Source organism: Nothobranchius furzeri, chromosome 1 (genome assembly GCF_043380555.1).
Source record: "Nothobranchius furzeri strain GRZ-AD chromosome 1, NfurGRZ-RIMD1, whole genome shotgun sequence".
In the NCBI taxonomy this organism is placed as follows: Eukaryota; Metazoa; Chordata; class Actinopteri; order Cyprinodontiformes; family Nothobranchiidae; genus Nothobranchius; species Nothobranchius furzeri.
The window spans coordinates 32697529-32720281 of record NC_091741.1 but is presented as its reverse complement, the minus strand read 5'-3'; the positions used below and the strand labels follow the sequence as shown (position 1 = coordinate 32720281).

The 22753-nt window shown below is 50.2% G+C and overlaps 2 protein-coding genes across 5 annotated transcripts in view; both read right to left on the bottom strand.

Annotated features, from left to right (window-relative positions):
- The window catches only part of cped1 (cadherin-like and PC-esterase domain containing 1), a 35454-nt gene extending 24432 nt beyond the window's left edge, over positions 1 to 11022 (bottom strand). For 2 of the 4 annotated variants that reach the window (XM_070555384.1, XM_070555403.1), the window contains exons 1-5: positions 10656 to 10993; positions 9801 to 9984; positions 2171 to 2265; positions 2013 to 2097; positions 1856 to 1925 (exon numbers count right to left, since the gene is read on the bottom strand). In XM_070555384.1, the coding sequence (XP_070411485.1) occupies positions 1856 to 1925; positions 2013 to 2097; positions 2171 to 2265; positions 9801 to 9984; positions 10656 to 10850 (629 nt within the window). In that variant the 5' untranslated portion in view covers positions 10851 to 10993. Of the gene's footprint in view, positions 1 to 1855; positions 1926 to 2012; positions 2098 to 2170; positions 2266 to 9800; positions 9985 to 10655 lie in introns of all 4 variants that reach the window. The other 2 variants (XM_070555430.1, XM_070555367.1) reach the window with 2 other exon arrangements.
- Positions 11023 to 14383: 3361 nt separating this feature from the next.
- ing3 (inhibitor of growth family, member 3) overlaps positions 14384 to 22753 on the bottom strand; it is a 25461-nt gene continuing 17091 nt past the window's right edge. Inside the window, exons 9-13 of the mRNA XM_070555552.1 lie at positions 18956 to 19149; positions 18684 to 18876; positions 18566 to 18604; positions 14687 to 14815; positions 14384 to 14597 (exon numbers count right to left, since the gene is read on the bottom strand). Coding sequence (XP_070411653.1) covers positions 14699 to 14815; positions 18566 to 18604; positions 18684 to 18876; positions 18956 to 19149 — 543 coding nt within the window. The 3' untranslated portion in view covers positions 14384 to 14597; positions 14687 to 14698. The remainder of the gene's footprint in view (positions 14598 to 14686; positions 14816 to 18565; positions 18605 to 18683; positions 18877 to 18955; positions 19150 to 22753) is intronic.

Below are 22753 nucleotides of genomic sequence, written 5' to 3'. Positions count from 1 at the left end.
AGCTGGATTACAGCCAGGTTACAGCTGGATTACAGTCAGGTCACATCTGGATTACAGTCAGATCACAGCTGAATCACAGCTGGATTACAGCCAGGTTACAGCTGGATTACAGTCAGGTCACATCTGGATTACAGTCAGATCACAGCTGAATCACAGCTGGATTACAGCCAGGTTACAGCTGGATTACAGTCAGGTCACATCTGGATTACAGTCAGGTCAAAGCTGGATTGCAGTCAGACCACAGCTAGATTAAAGTCAGATCACAGCTGGATTACAGTCAGATCACAGCTGGATTACAGTCAGACCACAGCTGGATTACAGTCATATCACAGCTGAATCACAGCTGGATTACAGCCAGGTCAAAGCTGGATTACAGTCAGGTCAAAGCTGGATTGCAGTCAGACCACAGCTAGATTACAGTCAGATCACAGCTGGATTACAGTCAGATCACAGCTGGATTACAGTCAGACCACAGCTGGATTACAGTCATATCACAGCTGAATCACAGCTGGATTACAGCCAGGTTACAGCTGGATTACAGCCAGGTTACAGCTGGATTACAGTCAGGTCACATCTGGATTACAGTCAGGTCAAAGCTGGATTGCAGTCAGACCACAGCTAGATTACAGTCAGACCACAGCTGGATTACAGTCAGATCACAGCTGGATTACAGTCAGACCACAGCTGGATTACAGTCATATCACAGCTGAATCACAGCTGGATTACAGCCAGGTCAAAGCTGGATTACAGTCAAACCAAAGCTGGATTACAGTCAGGTCACAGCTGGATTACAGTCATACCACAGCTGGATTACAGTCAGATCACAGCTGGATTACAGGCAGACCACACCTGGATTACAGTCAGATCACAGCTGAATCACAGCTGGATTACAGCCAGGTCACAGCTGGATTACAGTCAGACCACAGCTGGATTACAGTCAGATCACAGCTGAATCACAGCTGGATTACAGCCAGGTTACAGCTGGATTACAGTCAGGTCACATCTGGATTACAGTCAGATCACAGCTGAATCACAGCTGGATTACAGCCAGGTTACAGCTGGATTACAGTCAGGTCACATCTGGATTACAGTCAGATCACAGCTGAATCACAGCTGGATTACAGCCAGGTCACATCTGGATTACAGTCAGGTCAAAGCTGGATTGCAGTCAGACCACAGCTAGATTAAAGTCAGATCACAGCTGGATTACAGTCAGATCACAGCTGGATTACAGTCAGACCACAGCTGGATTACAGCTGGATTACAGCCAGGTCAAAGCTGGATTACAGTCAAACCACAGCTGGGTTACAGTCAGATCACAGCTGGATTACAGGCAGACCACAGCTGGATTACAGCTGGATTACAGCCAGGTCAAAGCTGGATTACAGTCAAACCACAGCTGGGTTACAGCCAGGTCACAGATGGATTCCAGTCAGGTCAAAGCTGGATTACAGTCAGATCACAGCTGGATTACAGTCAGACCACAGCTGGATTACAGTCAGATCACAGCTGAATCACAGCTGGATTACAGCCAGGTCACAGCTGGATTACAGCTGGATTACAGCCAGGTCACAGCTGGATTACAGTCAGATCATAGCTGGATTACAGTCAGACCACAGCTGGATTACAGTCAGATCACAGCTGGATTACAGCCAGGTCACAGCTGGATTACAGCCAGGTCACAGCTGGATTACGGTCAGACCACAGCTGGATTACGGTCTCCGGAGATCTGAACATGATTCTGGTGTTTTTAGACTACTGGACCAGGACTTCACAGGTCCTCTGGGCTCTCAGACAGAGAAGGGAGGAGGACCAGATGTGTGATTAGGTTCTTGACAGCTAAATGGATACACACCGGTCCTGAGGAAAATGAGGCTTCTGATTGGCTGATCCACATGCGTGAGGCTTCATGGGTAAATCCAGTTCTGAAAGGAAGATAGAAGTGGTTCATGTGTCAGATGCTGCAGTTGTTCAAATCATTTATGTAAGGGATTTACCTGGAAGAGCCTCACCTGTGAGCTGGGAGCGGGCAGAGAAGCGACAGAGACCTCCACCTACATCTGAAAATGCCCCAATCAAGCCAGGTAACAGGTTCACCTGCAACAAGGATGCATGCAGGTGAACTGTGACGTCCTCAAACATCCCAAGTGGCATGTGACATGTGTCTAACCATCTGGTGCTGATGCAGGTGAGAGAAGCTAATCCTCCTCAGGCAGCTCTGCTCTGAAGAGCTGAGACACAGCAGGAGGCTCCACCCACCCCCTCCTGTAATCACAGAGACAAGGAAGGACTCAACACCGGTAACCATAGAAACACGTTTCAAATGTGCAACTGAACTCTGGCTGTTTGGTCCCATCAGACAACCGAACTTAATCTCTAATTTAGATGTTTTTGCTCTTCTTGTTGAATTTTTGTTTCAAGTGGAATGAAGTTTATTTGATCCTTTATTTTACTAAGAAAGACGCCATATCTGTAGTTCCAGAGAGTCCTGAGTAAAACTGATTATTTAATGAGGTCATCAGCTGATTTATGCTTGAAAGAGCTCAGAGCCAAGCTGCTGGAGTTCGTTTCCAGTTCGGTGTCGTTCCAGAAGGAAACATAAAACACAGCCGAACACACGGCCATGTTGTCTACTGAAACAGCTCTTCTTCGAGTCTCTGATGACCTTCTGACTCACAGTGGTGCAGGGTTCTGGTTCCGGTCCTGCTGGACCTGACTGCAGCCTTTGACACTGTTGACCATCACCTGCTACTGGAGAGGCTGAGAGACTGGGTAGGCCTATCAGGATCTGCTCTGGAGTGGTTCTCCTCTTATCTCTCTGAGCGCTCCTTCTCTGTGGCCGTCTCCAAGTTTAGGTCCTCCACCACCTCTCTTACCCATGGTGTCCCACAAGGTTCTGTGCTGGGGCCTCTGCTCTTCCTCCTCTATCTGCTTCCTTTTCAGCACATCCTGAGCTCCTTCAAAGGGATCTCCTACCATCTTTATGCAGATGACATCCAACTGTACATCTCCTTTAAGCCCCACGAGATGTCTAAGCTTAAAGGAGTGATGCTGAAAAACTAGTTCATGCATTTATTACATCAAGACTGGATTACTGTAATTCATTACTTTCAGGAAGTCCACAGAATGTAGTTAAAAGTCTTCAGCTTGTGCAAAATGCTGCAGCTAGAGTTCTGATGAGAATTAAAAAGAGAGATCCTATCTCTCCTGTCTTAGCTTCCCTACATTGGCTACCTGTTAAATTCAGAATAGATTTTAAGATCCTTCTTCTCACATATAAAGCTCTTAATAATCAAGCTCCATCATACATCAGTGATCTGATTGTTCCACACGTTCCTAACCGAGCACTTGCTCATGGTGGAAATGCGGACGTGCAGAACGATGTTAACACTAGCAAACATAAGCGGTGGCAACAGGCGGGAAGTTTGGTTAGCATGTGTTTTAGCGACGCTGCTGCTGGTGACAGAGACCTTTAACACGCCGCTCAGGAAGCAGCATGTGCGTACCGCGTTGTGAAGCACAATCACAGCTTTCAACGGACTGTGCTGCTGGACTGCTTTAAAGATGTTATGACCAGCGTCTTACGTGTGCCCGGACCAACGCTGAGGCAGTGGTGACAAGGGTAACTGCCCCGCGTGCTACGGATACCACTCTGGTCTCTGTCGCAGTTAACACATCACACCACAAGGCAGGGATGCCTGTTCCTGTTGAGCGCTACTTCAAAATAACCGAGGGGGTCAGAGTGAAGATGCTCGACTTTACATCACTACCAGGTGAGACCCCAACCCTGCGGTGTGATGAGGTGTACAGGTGCCCGTCTGCATTCGGTCTGGTGGATGAAGTGGTCGGCTTTTGTGCAGACAACACCAATACAGACTTCAGAGGAAAAGCAAGACGAGGACAGAACAACGTTTTTCATAAACGTGATCAGGCCACGCCCAACAGTCTGGTTGGTGTAGGATGTGCAGCGCACGCCGTGCTCGATGCAGTCCAGTCTGCAGCAGACACACCTCCCTGTGACACTGAGAACTCTGTTGTGAAGGTTTTTGGATATTTTCACATCTACACTGTCCGAACTGAGGAGCTGACAGACTTCTGTTCATTTGTTGATGTTGAACATGCCACTCTCCTTGGGACCAGCAGAACCCGTTGGCTCTCACTGGACCTGCAGTTGAGAGGGTTCTGAAGCTTCATCCAGCACTTCAGTCCTACTTCAGGTCTCAGGAAGAAGCACCAAATCCAATCATCAGGTTCCTAGAAAACCACGTGTGTGAGGCCTGGTTGTGCTTTATACACAACCAACTGTCACTGTTCGATGACATCATCATCAAAAAGATGGAGAGAGAGAAGAGCACAGCTGTCCACGCTGCATGGCAGCTGTGTGATCTACAGGAGACACTTTAGGAGGAAGGCCGCCCTCGTCATGGGATTAAAGGTGAGTTTAAACATATAAAAATTAAAAGTCATGTAAAACAAGGCTCTGATATTAATGCTTCATGAATTATTATTGGTGTCTTTTCAGGTGAAGGGCTCTGGCTGCCCAAGAGCGCCCTCAAGTGGAGGTGTTTAAGCAACGCGTCCACACCTTCTCTGACGGTGGCATCTCACATCTGCAGGAGTGGAGCTCCTCACTTACTGACATGAAGTGACTCTCTTGGACCCTGCTTGAAGATCCACCAGGTTGGGATGAGGTTGAGAGCTCCCTGAGGTATGTCTCCTCAAAGCTGCCAAACGCTCACATCAATGAAACGGACCTCTTTGACGAAGTTACTTCTGTCAAAACTCACACATCCAACAAGACTGGACAGTGGGACCGAGACATGAAACCAGCAGATGAGCGCTGGGCTGAAATGTTCACGCATTTAAGGCATCGGCATGTCCCGTTTCAAAATGTAGCCACCATCTGCCAGTGTGCCATGGGCCTACCTGGCACAAACGCCTCTGTGGATCGCATGTTTTCTCTCAGGAACAACACCTGGACCCATGAGAGAAATCGTTGGGACTGGACACTCTGAAGGCACTGCTCATGACTCGGGTGAACTTTGATGACAGCTGCTCTGAGTTTCATGCCAGACTTGTTGACAACCACAGTGTGCTTAAAAAGATTCACTCAAACATGAAATACTCTTAAAGCGTTACCGCGACATTAAAGGGAACAATAGGGCTGTTCACTGTGTGCAATGTTTATGTTTCTAAATAACGAAGTCAGTGAAATACTTTTTTTTCTGTTCACAGAAGGGCTTCATTAATATTGCCTGATGTGTTTCACAAATACAGCATTATTTTGAAAAAGAAAATAGTTAAAAATTGCACTAAAGACAGAATGTCCTTATTTTTAATAGGATGTTCAAATGTTGTTGCACTTGTGCAACAAAAAGCAATTATAAGTCACCAGCAAGGATTTGTCACTCTTTAATGTTGAGGAAAATTTTGGGTCCCAGTTATCAGTTTTTTAAATCTGGTCCCCCTATGGTAGCTACATGCTGTTAGCTGGCTAGCTACATGTAGCTACTTGCTGTTAGCTGGTTAGCCACACGTAGCTACATGCTGTCAGCTGGCTAGCTACATGTAACTATGTGCTGCGTTAGCTGGTTAGCTACATATAGCTATGTGCTGTGTTAGCTAGTAAGCTACACATAGCTATGTGCTGTGTTAGCTGGTTAGCTACATGTAGCTACATGCTGTTAGCTGGCTAGCTACATGTAGCTACGTGCTGTTAGCTGGTTAGCTAAACGTAGCTACGTGCTGTCAGCTGGTTAGCTACACGTAGCTACGTGCTATGTAAGCTGGTTAGCTACACGTAGCTTCGTGCTGTTAGCTGGTTAGCTACACGTAGCTTTGTGCTGTTAGCTGGTTAGCTGCACGTAGCTTCGTGCTGTTAGCTTGTTAGCTACATGTAGCTACATGCTGTTGGCTGGTTAGCTACATGTAGCTACATGCTGTTAGCTGGCTAGCTACATGTAGCTTCGTGCTGTTAGGGTTATGTCACATGTCTGTAACCTAATGCTCATTTGTTGACGCCAATGCCGTTGGCTCGAGACGGCTCCAAAGTCCTGCGTAATGACGAGTCACCAAGTCACTCGTTGTTCAGCATGCCTAAAAGACGATCAAGACTAACAAAAGTGCTACTGGAACGACATAGCTTTCTCAGGAAGGTGCCAGCAAATGAATATGCTGCGTTTTGTGCATACACAGATGCACGCACACACATGCACGCACGCACACACACACGCACACACACGCACGCACGCACGCACACACACACACACACACACACACACACCACTGCACCACAGCTGGTGTGGCGGTGGAGATGGAGCATCAGTGTTTGCTCTTTAGGCGAGGAGAGTGGGTGGAGCCTCATCTATACAGTGGATGTGTGAGCTGAAGATGCGGTGAAGAGACAGAGTGGACATCACTAGCTGCTGCTTAACCACCAGACACAACCACAGGCCGACAAAACAATCAAACTAGGTGGAGCCCCGGAGGGAATACAGCAGCACCATTATAGCCAAACAGGACCAACATGTTCGCCGGGGATGGTGTTTGGAGCTACATCCTGACTGATCTGTCGGCGTTCCGGATGCCTCGTAACCTGGATTAGCCACAGCAAATCACTGTATTTGGCTCAGGTAAGCCACGATGGAGATGGAGCGGACAATATTAGCTTAGCCACCGTGGCTAGCAGTCAAGCACAGGAGCGCGTTGGGGAGACAGCATGCTGGAGGGGTAGAAGAGGCTTGAGTAAAAGGATCTTTTGGAAAAGGACTTTGACACCGATACGTTGGGACTGGATCGGGAGACTTTGACACCGATACGTTGGGTCTGGATCGGGAGACTTTGACACCGATACGTTGGGACTGGATCGGGAGACTTTGACACCGATACGTTGGGATTGGATCGGGAGACTTTGACACCGATACGTTGGGATTGGATCGGGAGACTTTGACACCGATACGCTGGGACTGGATCGGGAGACTTTGACACCGATACGTTGGGATTGGATCGGGAGACTTTGACACCGATACGTTGGGACTGGATCGGGAGACTTTGACACCGATACGCTGGGACTGGATCGGGAGACTTTGACACCGATACGCTGGGATTGGATCGGGAGACTTTGACACCGATACGTTGGGACTGGATCGGGAGACTTTGACACCGATACGCTGGGACTGGATCGGGAGACTTTGACACCGATACGCTGGGATTGGATCGGGAGACTTTGACACCGATACGCTGGGACTGGATCGGGAGACTTTGACACCGATACGTTGGGACTGGATCGGGAGACTTTGACACCGATACGTTGGGACTGGATCGGGAGACTTTGACACCGATACGTTGGGTCTGGATCGGGAAACTTTGACACCGATACGTTGGGACTGGATCGGGAAACTTTGACACCGATACGTTGGGACTGGATCGGGAAACGTTGACACCGATACGTTGGGACTGGATCGGGAGACTTTGACACCGATACGTTGGGACTGGATCGGGAAACGTTGACACCGATACGTTGGGACTGGATCGGGAGACTTTGACACCGATACGCTGGGACTGGATCGGGAGACTTTGACACCGATACGTTGGGATTGGATCGGGAGACTTTGACACCGATACGCTGGGATTGGATCGGGAAACTTTGACACCGATACGCTGGGATTGGATCGGGAGACTTTGACACCGATACGCTGGGATTGGATCGGGAGACTTTGACACCGATACGCTGGGACTGGATCGGGAAACTTTGACACCGATACGTTGGGACTGGATCGGGAGACTTTGACACCGATACGTTGGGACTGGATCGGGAGACTTTGACACCGATACGCTGGGATTGGATCGGGAAACTTTGACACCGATACGTTGGGACTGGATCGGGAAACTTTGACACCGATACGCTGGGATTGGATCGGGAAACTTTGACACCGATACGTTGGGACTGGATCGGGAGACTTTGACACCGATACGCTGGGACTGGATCGGGAGACTTTGACACCGATACGCTGGGAATGGATCGGGAGACTTTGACACCGATACGTTGGGACTGGATCGGGAAACTTTGACACCGATACGTTGGGACTGGATCGGGAAACTTTGACACCGATACGCTGGGACTGGATCGGGAGACTTTGACACCGATACGCTGGGATTGGATCGGGAGACTTTGACACCGATACGTTGGGACTGGATCGGGAGACTTTGACACCGATACGTTGGGACTGGATCGGGAGACTTTGACACCGATACGTTGGGAATGGATCGGGAGACTTTGACACCGATACGTTGGGACTGGATCGGGAGACTTTGACACCGATACGCTGGGAATGGATCGGGAGACTTTGACACCGATACGTTGGGACTGGATCGGGAGACTTTGACACCGATACGCTGGGACTGGATCGGGAGACTTTGACACCGATACGTTGGGATTGGATCGGGAGCTCTAGTATGAAGAAAAGAAGCAACTTGAGATGAGTGACGGTCAGTTGGAGGCTGGTGCCAAGCTGATAGCGCAGTGAGAACAATCAAAGTACAGCAACGGTGCCGCTAGTCTCTTCTTATTCTTAGATGAATTAGCAGACTCCAGGCTTCCAGGGCGCACTGCTGCCCTCTGCTGGTTCTTTCAGGTTAAAATCATGGTCCCAACGGTAACGTGGAGCTCGTATGTCCCTAAACAGCTACTGTATTTTAAGATGGTGGATGACCATGGAGCCTCGACCACAGTTTATGTATTTAAAAATGTGTAATTTCAAGTTGAGAGGAATATTTAGAGTTGATGTTGGTGAGAAATATTAGTGAAAAAGGACGTTTGTTAAGTGGATAAACAAGAGTTTGGTAGTATAAAGGTAAAAATATTACACACTGGGCCTTTAAAGAGTGTTTTAAGTCTGTTCTGACTGCTTGTACGTATTATAGATGAGAACAGTCCTTCATGTCTAACTGTTTAGTCTGATTGTATCTGGTATGTTTTATCTTACCTGTTGTTTTTTGGTGTAAAGCTAACCGTGTGTCTGCTGCTGCCTCTGGGCCAGATCCTCGTTGGTTAACCAGTCCACTCGTCTGGACAAATTAACGTTCAATAAAATAAAAATAAGGTAGTAGAGCTTGGCGGAGGGAAGGATTGAATGTGTAGTTTAATTCTGCAGCACAGTGGGGGGGGGGGGGGGGGGGGGGTTTGAAGTTTTAACAACAAAGTGTATAAAAACTATCTGTTTGTTGTTTTGGATATGATCTTGTGTAGTCTGCGTGTTGCTGAGGTGGGTGGAAACAGGAAGTGATGACGTGGCCTTTGAGGGTCAGCAGCGCCAGGACAGAACCAGACAGGAACTGAAAACAACATGGAGCTTGAAGTTTAACGTGATCTTTGGTGGTTCTGGAACGCGTCTGCTGACTTCATCATGATGATTTGGTCCGTTACTCCTGGTTAATTCCACATGGAAGAGTGGAACTCCTGTTTGTTTGTCGGAGCTGAAAAGATTCCCAACTCAGGCTCTGAATCCGATCTGTAGTTGGGATTCTCTGCTGCAGAGAGCAGACTGAGGCCGTTCTGATTGTTTCCAGCTGCTGGACAGGAAGTCTCCACCCAGGTCACATGACAGGAATCAGCCTGAGAACACACACCTCTTTGCTGGTGTGTGTGTGTGTGTGTGTGTGTGTGTGTGTGTGTGTGTGTGTGTGTGTGTGTGTGTGTGCGTGCATGTGCGTGCGTGTGAGTGTGTGTGTGTGTGTGTGTGTGTGTGTGTGTGTGTGTGTGTGTGTGTGTGTGTGTGTGTGTGTGTGTGTGTGTGTGTTACCCTGTGCCTTCAGGAAGCTGCTGGTCTCTACATATCGGGACGTGTGGACCTTGAAGTGCATCTGCTGAAGGACGTGTCGATACAGCTGGACCTCGGTGTCAGAGAGCAGGTGTTGACCCATCAGAACCATGGCCTTCTGGTGGTACCGAGGTTTCTGAGACGAGAGCTGGACCTGGGAGGAGAGCTGTGATTGCACTGATGAGCTTTACAAACAAACGTCTGCACAGACTGAACTCTGCGGGCCCCGGGGGGTCCCAGCTGAACCCTGGGGGTTCAGCAGCTCACATGGACACCAAACCGAGTGCAGACATTCACACAGACTCAGACAAAAGCACGTTTATATACAGTAAATATAAATAAATCACGTCAGGTTGCTTTCCAAACGCCAACTCCACATCTCTGACCTGGCTTGACCTCTTCCACTCACCAGAAACTTGATCTAAGACAATCTTTTAATCTTGAGCTGGAGGAGCTGAAGCCCTGAATGACCTGGTTCACTGACCCTGGATCTGCTCAGCTGTCAGTCAGCTGCTGATCCTTCTTCACACAGCAGGAGGTTCTGGTTCTGATCCACTAAACTGAGATGGAAAGCTGTTTGATTCTTTCAGGACTCTCGGAGTCGCTTCACATCATCATGAAAAGGCATTAGAAGGTTGAGGACACCAGGTGACCTCTGACATGCTCTTCCACTAGAACCAGGATGAGGCTCTCAGTGAAGATGTGGGTCTGCACAACCATGAGAACCAGAACCACAGGGTTCTGCAGGAATGGAAAAAGGACTAAACAAACAGACCCAGTGGACCCAGGAGGTTCTGATTCTAAGCGGAGCAGGACCAGGTGTCATGTAGAACTCACCGGAGCTTCCAGAGCGGATATCAGGCTCCTGGTCTCCAGCGGGACCCCCTCCGACCCGCTCCGGCTCCACCTCTGGGTCCGGTAGTAGAGACAGAGCAGCGCCAACAGCAGCAGCAGGAGCGGCCCGGAGAAGACGCGCCGGCGGAGCAGCATCCCGGAGGTCCTGAGGAGGAGCAGCGGGAGGAGCATCTTCATCACCGCCCCATTAGGGTCCAATCGGTTCTGGTGAGCTGGAGAAAGTTTAACAAGTCTAGAAAGTTCCGAACCAACTCCTTCATCTCCTCCAGTTCCTCCTCTCGGTTCAAAACCCGCACAAAGACCCGCAGACAGACAGCGCCAGGCTCTGAAGGGTCCGCAGCCGCGGGGCTCTGCTTAAAAACAAGCAGTCATCTGGTTCTCTCTCCTGCAGGAGGAGGAGGTGCGTTCAGGTTTCAGAGGAGACTCCCCCCCAGCTGCTGTTATTTCTGGAGCACGGTTATCGAGGGGGGGGGGGGGGGGTGTCTTTAAAGAAACAGAGGACCGGAAGTCCCCAGATTTCTGGTGACATCTTTTCTATAAACATGAATGAAACCGAGCGTTGTTTTTCACTCTCGTGTTTGCTAATAAAGTCCACATTTACTCAGGAGAAGACCTAAAGCCTGCTGCTGATTCCAGTGAGAACAGCTGCACCTACCGGGGCTGCAGGTGTGGGACACCTGGAGTCAGCGATCAGAGGCCAAACAGCCAGATCCAGACCCTGGTCCTGGTCCACATCAGTACTGGTTGGTCAGACTCTAACATGTTGGTTGCTGGTCTGCGGGTATCGAGTTAGCGTTCATACTTGTTTAATTTTTAATTTAATTCTGGTGCCCGTTAGCAACTGCAGCACATTCTCACACGCTTGAGGATATCCTATATGAAGATATGACTAACAGGGCTGGGCAATAAATCTAAACTGTACCGTTAAATGTCTGACTCTTAGCGAGGTGGTTGGCAGCATTCATGTCCCTCCAACAAGCTGAACCACCCAGTCAGAGAAGTTTGACTCAACATAATACACGTGACAGCCCCATCTAGTGGACAACTTGTTTTTCTGAGCACACCTGTAGTTATCGTCCATTTATCTTATCGAGGTGAAATCCTCAATATATGGTGATATTGATTTTAGGCCGTATCGCCCAGCCCTAGACGCTAATAAGTAAAGCTGATCAGCTGCAGGTTTAGTGTGCTCATTGGAAACGTGACAAAAGACAACACATTCCTCTTTATGGCCTATATAGTTGTCAACATCAACATAACATGATTTACAGAATACATGTGACCAACTATGTTTGGATCAGAATGGGAACCAATCAGATCTTAGATCAGGTGAGCGCCAGGTGTTTCCCTCCATGCTCTAGGTTTTGCAGGAGAGCAACTGCAGCACCTTGCTCCAAAATCTGCGGCCGTCTTGATCTCACGAAGTTATCGTTGCCTACGTATGCATGACGTCAGAGCAAGTCGGCGTCAAGCTGGACACAAATCTAACCGGCATGCACCGCTCGCTGATCATTGGTGATCTAATCTGCACAGAACGGGCTCGTCTCGAACACGGCCATTGAAACGCGAAACTGTCACTAATGCGGGACATGAGTCTCAATTTGCGGGACACGTGAAAAGTAATAAAATGCAGGACTGTCCCGCACAAAGCAGGACATCTGGTCACCGTATGCACTGTGCGCCAATCACCAGTGACCTAATCTGTGCAGAACTTTTAATTGGATGCGGTAGCGCACCGGTAACCAGTGCAGCGGCGCCAGAATGGGAGTAATATGCTCCTTTCATCTGGTCTCCGTCAGTAGGCAGGCCGCTGCATTCTGCACCAGCTGTGCAACCGAGGGAGGCAGATCCATAAAAAAGGAATTGGCATAATCTAGGCGAGAGTTCACAAACGCGTGGATTACTGTGTGCAGGTCGCGTCTATTCAGGATGGACTTCATCTTTGATAGCCGGCGAAGCTGGAAGAGGCAGGACCTAACCACTTGGCTAATGTTAGAGAAGCTTAGATAAAACTGGGACCTTCGAGATAGGATGGAAGTTACCCAGGGTAGCTGGTTGGACCACTGCTTTTTTAAAGGCCTGGGAACACCACCAGAGGCTAGACTCATTCAAAACTTCTAGGATGGAACAGCCAACCAGAGGAAAATCCTCTATAAGAAAATGGCGAGGCAACACATCAGTCGGGGAACCAGAGGGCTTCAGCTCCGCCGCCAGATCAGTGAGCAGAGAGGGACACGGACTCAAAATGATGGAATGAGAACGGGGGGAGTCACGACCAGGAGGAACATACAGCAAGGGTGACATCAAGGCTCTGATGTTAGTGGTCTTTGAAACTAAAACATTAAGAAACCAAACGCAAAGATCATCTGAAACATCAGAATAATAAGGCTCCGTGGAAATATGTTTGGTGCAGAGAATAAAGTTAGTCGATTACCAGAATGTTTACCGATGACGTCAGAAAGTATTTTTCCGAGCCGTCTTAACCATCATTACTGGGATTAAATAAACAATTCTGTATATTATTCTAAATCTCATACGTCCCAGACTGGATCCGAACCCGGGTCGCGGCGTTTAAGCTAGATGCCTTACCAGTTGAGCTACCACTCTGACAGGATGTCACCTCGTGGATGTATGCTTACAACTGATTCACAACATGGTGTGTTGAACTACACGTGACAACTTGTCAAAACAGCGTAACCTCAGAAAACTTATGTGTACAAATGTGTCTGAATGGATTTTTAGGAAATGTTCAGCTGCATATTTTTTTCCAATTCAAGCCGTCCATTTTTGGCCGTGGACACCACGTTACCATCGGATCAGTATTACCTGGATAAACGTGTCACAGAAGATCCTGCTAGCCTTAGTCCTGCCCACCTACTTCTGGAACACGGGTCCAAGTGGGCGGGTCTAAAAATGCTGTTTTTTAATCCTGCTTATGTTCCATGGATTCCACGTATCATGGTCGTGAATTGTAAAAACACATTTTAATACCAAGAAAGTACTTCTCTTCCAACGGGGGAAACATTATTTTAAGTTTTGTGTGAAAAGAAGTCCAGGACTACAAATGCGCGTTGTCAGTGACGTCATCGAACCAGACACGGAGACACAAAGGAAAGGGCCGCAAGTTCAGAAAACTTCAATTCCTTCCTTCAGGTGGAAACCACCATAAATCTGGTCATGTGGCGAGTAGCAGCTATGCTAGGGGGAGGAGCTTATGTGGTGACGTCACATATGCGACATGCCTGATTTGTTACGAACTTTTACAAGTTGATAAATCTCAAAGAACGTGACAGGCGTGGTTGAAACACCATCATGAGTTTGTATTTAAACAGAGTTAACGTGTGATCAGGGCGTACAGCAAAGCGCGTTAGAAAGTATCTCTTTGAGCCTCGCTGACTTGCATTCATCCTTTAGTTCTCCAGGGGAGCCGACCGGAAAGGTTGAGCTTCCTACTGGGAATGTTTTCACAATCTTCTAACATTCTGAGATGGTGGATTTGGGGTTTTGAGTCTCACCTTTATTTACTCGTGTGTGAATGCACGTGTGTGTTGGGGGCAGTGTGCTCTGGAGGAACCTCTGATAAATGTTCCAATAACCCACAGAACCGACCCAGATTCACAAACTCACCCTACTTGTGTTCACACCTGAGACTGAGATTGGATCAGCACCAGGTGTGGACGGCCTGAAAAACACAAGTTGGACCACCAGAATGATACAAAATCCATTTCCATTTTATTCCATGAGTGTAACATACGAACACACACAGTTCCAGCGGTACATTCAGAAGAACATTGTCATGGTCAGAGGCTCAACGTCTCCATCGGCCCAGAAGGTCATCACAAGCCTCCATGTTTGTAGTCATTCACGGTGGCGGAATGGGAAACTTCATTGACTTCTCTGATGCTCCTGAGTATCGGGCAGAGACTGTGGACATAAAAGAATACAATCTACAGAATGTCTAAAAGCTTGGATCAGTCAGCTGTGTGTGTGTGTGTGTGTCATTGACCCCTGACCTCAGCACAAGCCTATTTGTGGCGGCTGCCTCTCCTCTTCATGGCAGCCGTGCACTGAGGACAGTACCACTTCCCTTTAGGAGCCTCGGTCAGACCCACACAGCCGTAGTGGAACCATTCAATCGGACACTGGAGACACAAGGATCGGATCAACGCTAGGACATTGGATCAGCGCTAGGACACAGATCAACGCTAGGACGCCGGATCAGCGCTAGGACGCCGGATCAACGCTAGGACGCCGGATCAGCGCTAGGACGCCGGATCAACGCTAGGACGCCGGATCAGCGCTAGGACACAGATCAACACTACGACGCCGGATCAACGCTAGGACGCCGGATCAACGCTAGGACGCCGGATCAACGCTAGGACGCCGGATCAGCGCTAGGACACAGATCAACGCTACGACGCCGGATCAACGCTAGGACGCCGGATCAACGCTAGGACGCCGGATCAGCGCTAGGACACAGATCAACGCTACGACGCCGGATCAACGCTAGGACGCCGGATCAGCACTAGGACACGGGATCAACGCTAGGACACCGGATCAGCGCTAGGACACCGGATCAACGCTACGACGCCGGATCAGCGCTAGGACACCGGATCAACGCTAGGACACCGGATCAACGCTAGGACACCGGATCAGCACTAGGACACCGGATCAACTCTAGGACACCGGATCAGCACTAGGACACCGGATCAACGCTACGACGCCGGATCAACGCTAGGACACCGGATCAACGCTAGGACACCGGATCAACGCTAGGACACCGGATCAGCACTAGGACACCGGATCAGCACTAGGACACCGGATCAGCACTAGGACACCGGATCAACGCTAGGACGCAGGATCAGCACTAGGACACCGGATCAGCGCTACGACGCCGGATCAGCGCTAGGACGCCGGATCAGCACTAGGACGCCGGATCAACGTTAGGACACCGGATCAGCGCTAGGACGCCGGATCAGCACTAGGACGCCAGATCAACGTTAGGACACCGGATCAACGCTAGAACACCGGATCAACGCTAGGACACCGGATCAGCGCTAGGACGCCGGATCAACGCTACGACGCCGGATCAGCACAAGGACACCGGATCAGCACTAGGACACCGGATCAGCACTAGGACACCGGATCAGCGCTAGGACGCCGGATCAGCGCTAGGACGCCGGATCAGCGCTAGGACGCCGGATCAGCGCTAGGACGCCGGATCAGCGCTAGGACGCCGGATCAGTGCTAGGACGCCGGATCAGCGCTAGGACGCCGGATCAGCGCTAGGACGCCGGATCAGCGCTAGGACGCCGGATCAACGCTAGGACGCCGGATCAAAGCTAGGATACCGGATCAACGCTAGGACGCCGGATCAACGCTGGGACACCGGATCAACGCTAGGACACCGGATCAACGCTAGGACACCGGATCAGCGCTAGGACGCCGGATCAACGCTAGGACACCGGATCAGCGCTAGGACACCGGATCAACGCTAGGACACCAGATCAACGCTACGAAGCCGGATCAACGCTAGGACACCAGATCAACGCTACGACGCCGGATCAGCACTAGGACGCCGGATCAACGCTAGGACACCAGATCAACGCTAGGACACCGGATCAACGCTAGAACACCGGATCAACGCTAGAACACCGGATCAACGCTAGGACACCGGATCAGCGCTAGGACGCAGGATCAACGCTAGGACGCCGGATCAACGCTAGGACACCGGATCAACGCTAGGACACCGGATCAACGCTAGGACACCGGATCAACGCTAGGACACCGGATCAGCGCTACGACGCCGGATCAACGCTGGGACACCGGATCAGCGCTACGACGCCGGATCAACGCTGGGACACCGGATCAACGCTACGACGCCGGATCAACGCTACGACGCCGGATCAACGCTACGAAGCCGGATCAACGCTACGAAGCCGGATCAACGCTACGAAGCCGGATCAACGCTACGAAGCTGGATCAACGCTAGGACACCGGATCAACGCTAGGACACCGGATCAACGCTACGACGCCGGATCAACGCTACAAAGCCGGATCAACGCTAGGACACCGGATCAACGCTAGGACACCAGATCAACGCTAGGACACCGGATTAACGCTAGGACACCGGATTAACGCTAGGACACCGGATCAACGCTACGACGCCGGATCAACGCTAGGACACCGGATCAACGCTAGGACACCGGATCAACGCTACGAAGCCGGATCAACGCTACAAAGCCGGATCAACGCTAGGACACCGGATCAACGCTAAGACGCCGGATCAACGCTAGGACACCGGATCAACGCTACGACGCCGGATCAACGCTACAAAGCCGGATCAACGCTAGGACACCGGATCAACGCTAGGACACCGGATCAACGCTAGGACACCGGATCAACGCTAGGACACCGGATCAATGCTAGGACACCGGATTAACGCTAGGACACCGGATTAACGCTAGGACACCGGATCAACGCTACGACGCCGGATCAACGCTAGGACACCGGATCAACGCTAGGACACCGGATCAACGCTACGAAGCCGGATCAACGCTACAAAGCCGGATCAACGCTAGGACACCGGATCAACGCTAAGACGCCGGATCAACGCTACGAAGCCGGATCAACGCTACAAAGCCGGATCAACGCTAGGACACCGGATCAACGCTAGGACACTGGATCAACGCTAGGACACCGGATTAACGCTAGGACACCGGATCAACGCTACGACGCCGGATCAACGCTACGAAGCCGGATCAACACTAGGACACAGGATCAACGCTAGGACGCCGGATCAACGCTAGGACACCGGATCAACGCTACGACGCCGGATCAGCACTAGGACACCGGATCAGCGCTAGGACACCGGATCAGCGCTACGACGCCGGATCAACGCTAGGACGCCGGATCAACGCTAGGACATCGGATCAACGCTAGGACACCGGATCAACGCTAGGACACCGGATCAACGCTAGGACACCGGATCAACGCTAGGACACCGGATCAGCGGTAAGACGCCGGATCAACGCTAGGACGCCGGATCAACGCTAGGACACCGGATCAACGCTAGGACGCCGGATCAGCGCTACGACGCCGGATCAACGCTGGGCCACCGGATCAACGCTACGACGCCGGATCAACGCCGGATCAACGCTACGAAGCCGGATCAACGCTACGAAGCCGGATCAACGCTACGAAGCCGGATCAACGCTAGGACACCGGATCAACGCTAGGACACCGGATCAACGCTAGGACACCGGATCAACGCTACGACGCCGGATCAACGCTACGACGCCGGATCAACGCTACAAAGCCGGATCAACGCTACAAAGCCGGATCAACGCTAGGACACCGGATCAACGCTAGGACACCGGATCAACGCTAGGACACCGGATCAACGCTAGGACACCGGATCAACGCTAGGACACCGGATCAACGCTAGGACACCGGATTAACGCTAGGACACCGGATTAACGCTAGGACACCGGATCAACGCTAGGACGCCGGATCAACGCTAGGACACCGGATCAACGCTAAGACGCCGGATCAACGCTACGAAGCCGGATCAACGCTACGAAGCCGGATCAACGCTATCAACGCTAGGACACCGGATCAACGCTAGGACACCGGATTAACGCTAGGACACCGGATCAACGCTAGGACACCGGATCAACGCTACGACGCCGGATCAACGCTACGAAGCCGGATCAACGCTAGGACACCGGATCAACGCTAGGACACCGGATCAACGCTAGGACACCGGATCAACGCTACAACGCCGGATCGACGCTAGGACGCCGGATCAGCTTTAGAACATTTGATCGGTTCTAAAATGCTGACCCATTTTGCGATTACCAGAAAATCAGAAAACAGAAGCCGATACTTACGTCTGTGTTGTCACAGCCCACCATTTCCCCATAAGACACCTGAAGAGGATTGAACAGGTGTGAAACAGAACCTGACACCAGAAAAAGTCCACCTGAGTCCACTCGTGTGGGACTATACCTGGTTGCAGATGCAGTACCGTGGCTCATTGGGGTCATAAGTCCAGTCCACCTGGCTATTGACATCTGCTTCAGGTAACGCGGACACCTGCTGAGAGAGCTCCTGAGCCAGCGCCGACGAGGAGGAGCAAGATGAGAGTGAGGAAGAGGATGATGAAGAGGATGACTGATGATTGGAAGATTTGATGCTGCTTCTGAAACATGAGAGTACAAACATCCAGGTAGGTTTCTGGGAGACGGTCAGGTGTACCTGTGGATGGAGCATGACCTTACTTGGACTTGCGGCCCCTAGAGTCAGAAGCAGCGGTAGGATTGAGGGTCTGGGTGAGGGTGGAGGCCAGAGCGGAGGAGGATGAAAAGCTTGTGTTTTCGCGTGACAGAGAGAACTCTCGGCTCAGCTGGAAGTCGTTGTTTTTGATGGCCTCGTAGCTCGCTTTGAGACTCGATGTCCTTCTGCCCTCCTTCATCTAGACCAACAGCATGGACACCAGAGTAAGACCGGGTGGTGTTAACATCAGTTTCATGGTGTGAAACACTGGGGCCTGCAGTCTAGTCAGACCCTGTTTGACCACATTCCTGGGAAACAGAGTCCTGCTGTGTGGTGTGGTTGATCCCACACTTCTCACAATCTAAAACCCACAAACTCCAACCATCTTCAGCCAGGATCCTGCTGGTTTCTGCCTAGCCCTTCCTGGAATGCTGCCTGGCTTCATCTGCTGTCTGTTAGCCTGAAGTGAACTCTCCATCATCTATGGACCGGGATGCTTGTGTCTGCTACACCCTCTTGAATCCTACTTCTTCCGTATCTCCACGAGATTACCCCCACCCCCACAAGAGCCTGGTTCTGCTTTGATCCTCCAGGCCAGACCTGTGTCGGCCACCTGGAGCCTGCTGAGTGGCTTTGCCTGCTGCTAAGTAGGTGCTAGCTGCAACAACCTCCTGGAGACAGAGCCTTCAGCACCTTCCTGGAACCTGGGATATTTGCTGAGCTGCTACAACCATCATTCTGCTGATGTGATATTTTCTAAGATGGAGATCGTTTGGTTTGAGAGGACGTAAAGCCCGAAGCGGATTTCATCACACCAAGAACCTTTGCTGGATCAGACTCCTAAACCTGTATTACACCTTCAAATACAGAATGTCTCACTCATCACCGCCCTGCTAACATTATGTAATATTGTTAAAGCTCCTTAGGAGCCCTGATACTGCAGCACAGCCCCTCCACCCTTGGTCACACCCAAGCCCCCACAATGCGGCTCAACCCGGAAGTACCAAAACTTGCAGTTCCACCCTCGTCCACTAGGGGCTGGTGTCAGAAGCGAGCAAATCCTCATTGACTCCCATGTTAAAAATACCAATTTGACAGCAGAAATAAACATGTTTACAGCCTGGTACCAGAACATGTTTTTGGTTTAAATGATCTAGTTTACACTCATGACAACTCTGAGGGGGGTGAATGTTTTTCTCACTCTTCTGTTTAAGTGTATTAAAAGCCTAAAATTCTGTATAATTAATGAGCATCAGACCCACGTGACCACAGAGCTAGCTCCGGGGAAAGCCCTCAGTAGAGCCTCGGTCTGGCCTGGATTTTAACATGTACTGTTTAACCATGACATTTAAATGTAATAGGGTAAAACCCAGTGTATTTAACATAATGCTGCACTTTAGAAAATGGGTTGAAATATAACATGTTGGTGGAGCTGGGTTCCCACTATCGGCTTGTGGAGCTCTCGGGAGACCTCTGTGTTCCACCCGGTTTTACCCAGCGGTCAGCCCGGCGTATCTCTGACTCAGAAGCTCTGGTGTTGTGCACAGTTAGCTCCGGTTGTAGCTAGGTTGCTACCTCCGTTAGCTTAGCTCCCACATCCGCATTAGCTTTGGGTTAGCTTCAGGTTAGCTTGTAGCTAGTTCGACCGGGTGTCGTCAGTTGATCCCAGCCTTACAGCCCCACCCTCAGCTCCTCCTCTCTTCCCTTTTGTGGAATTGTCTGGGCTTGACGGAACCTGTGACACGGACAAAATGGCGGTGGTGGCCACCTCCCATTTACCCTCAAAAACGTGTTATTGGAGCCTATGGAAAGGAGATGACCAGTATATTTATGTTGATGGTTACACCTTGTGGGGGAACATGAGCAGGTAACTGGATGCTTGGAAACAAAGTGTCGCCTCCCGTGTGTCGAGCCCAAAAGCGTAAAAATACGTTGAACGCTTCTTCTGAAGCGGGAAACTAATGGGCTCGACACACGGGAGGCGACATCGCCTCTCCTCCGTTCATTTTCAACGAGACGTGCGCGACAAAGCGATAATCGCGGGTCTCCCTCCTACTAAGCGAAACGCGGAAAACGTGCGTGTGAAATTTTGCGCTCGTGCACGTGTCGTGCACAGGCGACCCAGCGACACGATCCCAGAAAGTTGAAACATTTTCAACTTTTCATCGCTGTCGCTCGGACGAGGACCAATCAACGGAGGTTTCATTCACTGACCAATGAGCGGACAGGATGCTCCTCCGAGCAAACATGGAGGAGAAGTTGATCATTATTATGTTTTATAGTAAAATCAGAAGTAAGATTTCACATAACTCTAGCAGCACCTTGTGAAACATCATATCTACCGCTTTATTAACTCTGAACCGCTTACATAACCTTAATTCCCTCCAACCGGACACAGCCAATCAAAACAACGGAAGTTTAGATTTCGCCATGGAACAGAACGCGTAGACGGCTTTGCCGCTGGCCGCCTCCCGTGTGTCGAGCCCATCACACCTCTTCTTAAGCAGAGCACGACGTCGCCTCGGCTCGTTCACGGCCGAGCCGGTACCGGACTGGGCTCGATAACTGACCCAGCACAGCCACTGGGTCGTTGGAGCTGCCCCGTGACTGCCTGATGGAAAACCAGCGGGTTTTATCAGACTGGTAAAGTTTCTCGTTTTTGCTGGGGACCCCCTGTATTTTACCGCTCCCTCCTGCAGTCTCCCCCTATTAACATTTAAAATGATTCTGTAAATCCGTGTATCAATAGAAAAAATCTCTGCCTCTGCCAGCTGCAGTAAATGTAGACTCCAAATAATAAATAAGAGGTGCATTCATCTGTGGATCTCCTTTGATCCGCATTAGTGATATTCTCAGCACCAGAACAGGGAAGCAAAGAAAGATTCCTGAGTTTGTTAGTAATTTTATTTATTAGGTGCATCTAACCTGTTCTAGTTTTCTCTGAAATGAGATCAAATCAGTGCTTCTATGGGTTGTCTCCAATCTGCACTGGAAAGTTTTACTTTATTTAGAGGCGTGTCAACCCCCCCCCCCCCCCCCCCCCCCCGCCACAGCTGGAAAAATGCCTAGAGGAAACACTGATTCCACTTCTAAATCTTCTGAAGAGGGTTTTGATTTTTCTATCGTTACTAATCTCTGGGAACATCTAACCAAACCCAGGGCCAGCCTCTCGTTCTCCAGTTAACACGCCCTGTTGACACGTCTTCACCTTCCCTCTGTACTGACGCCTCTTCAGCTTCTGGCATGAAGACAAGGACCTCTGACTGCTTCTACAGTCGTAAAGCTTTGGGCTTTTGCATTTAAACATTCAAAACCTCCTCCCCAAGATAGATGAACTTAAAGTTTATGTTCAGACAGCTGAGCCTGATGTTTTAGTCGTTTCTGAGACCTGGCTCAAGAAGTCAGTACCCGACTCTGCCGTGTCCATCCCTGTTCATACTGTCTTTCATCAGGATAGACCAACCAAGGGTGCGGGGATTGCTCTTTATTATAAGGACAATTTGCACGGTTCAGTCATGTTATCTACACCGTTACCCAAACAGTTTGAGCTATTACTGAAAACTAATCTCTCTAAAATCTACTCTTTGGTTGCTGCTGGCTGCTACAGGCCCCCCATCGGCCCCTGCCTGGGCCCCGTCTGCTCTCAGTGAACTCATGTTATTAGGTGATTTGAACTGGGACATGCTCAAGCGGTCTATTTCCCTGCAACTGCAGCTGGATGCTATAAACCTCTCCCAGATTGTGCAATCTCTCACTAGATTTACCAACAAGTCCTTCGATAATGGAACATTAATTGATATAAT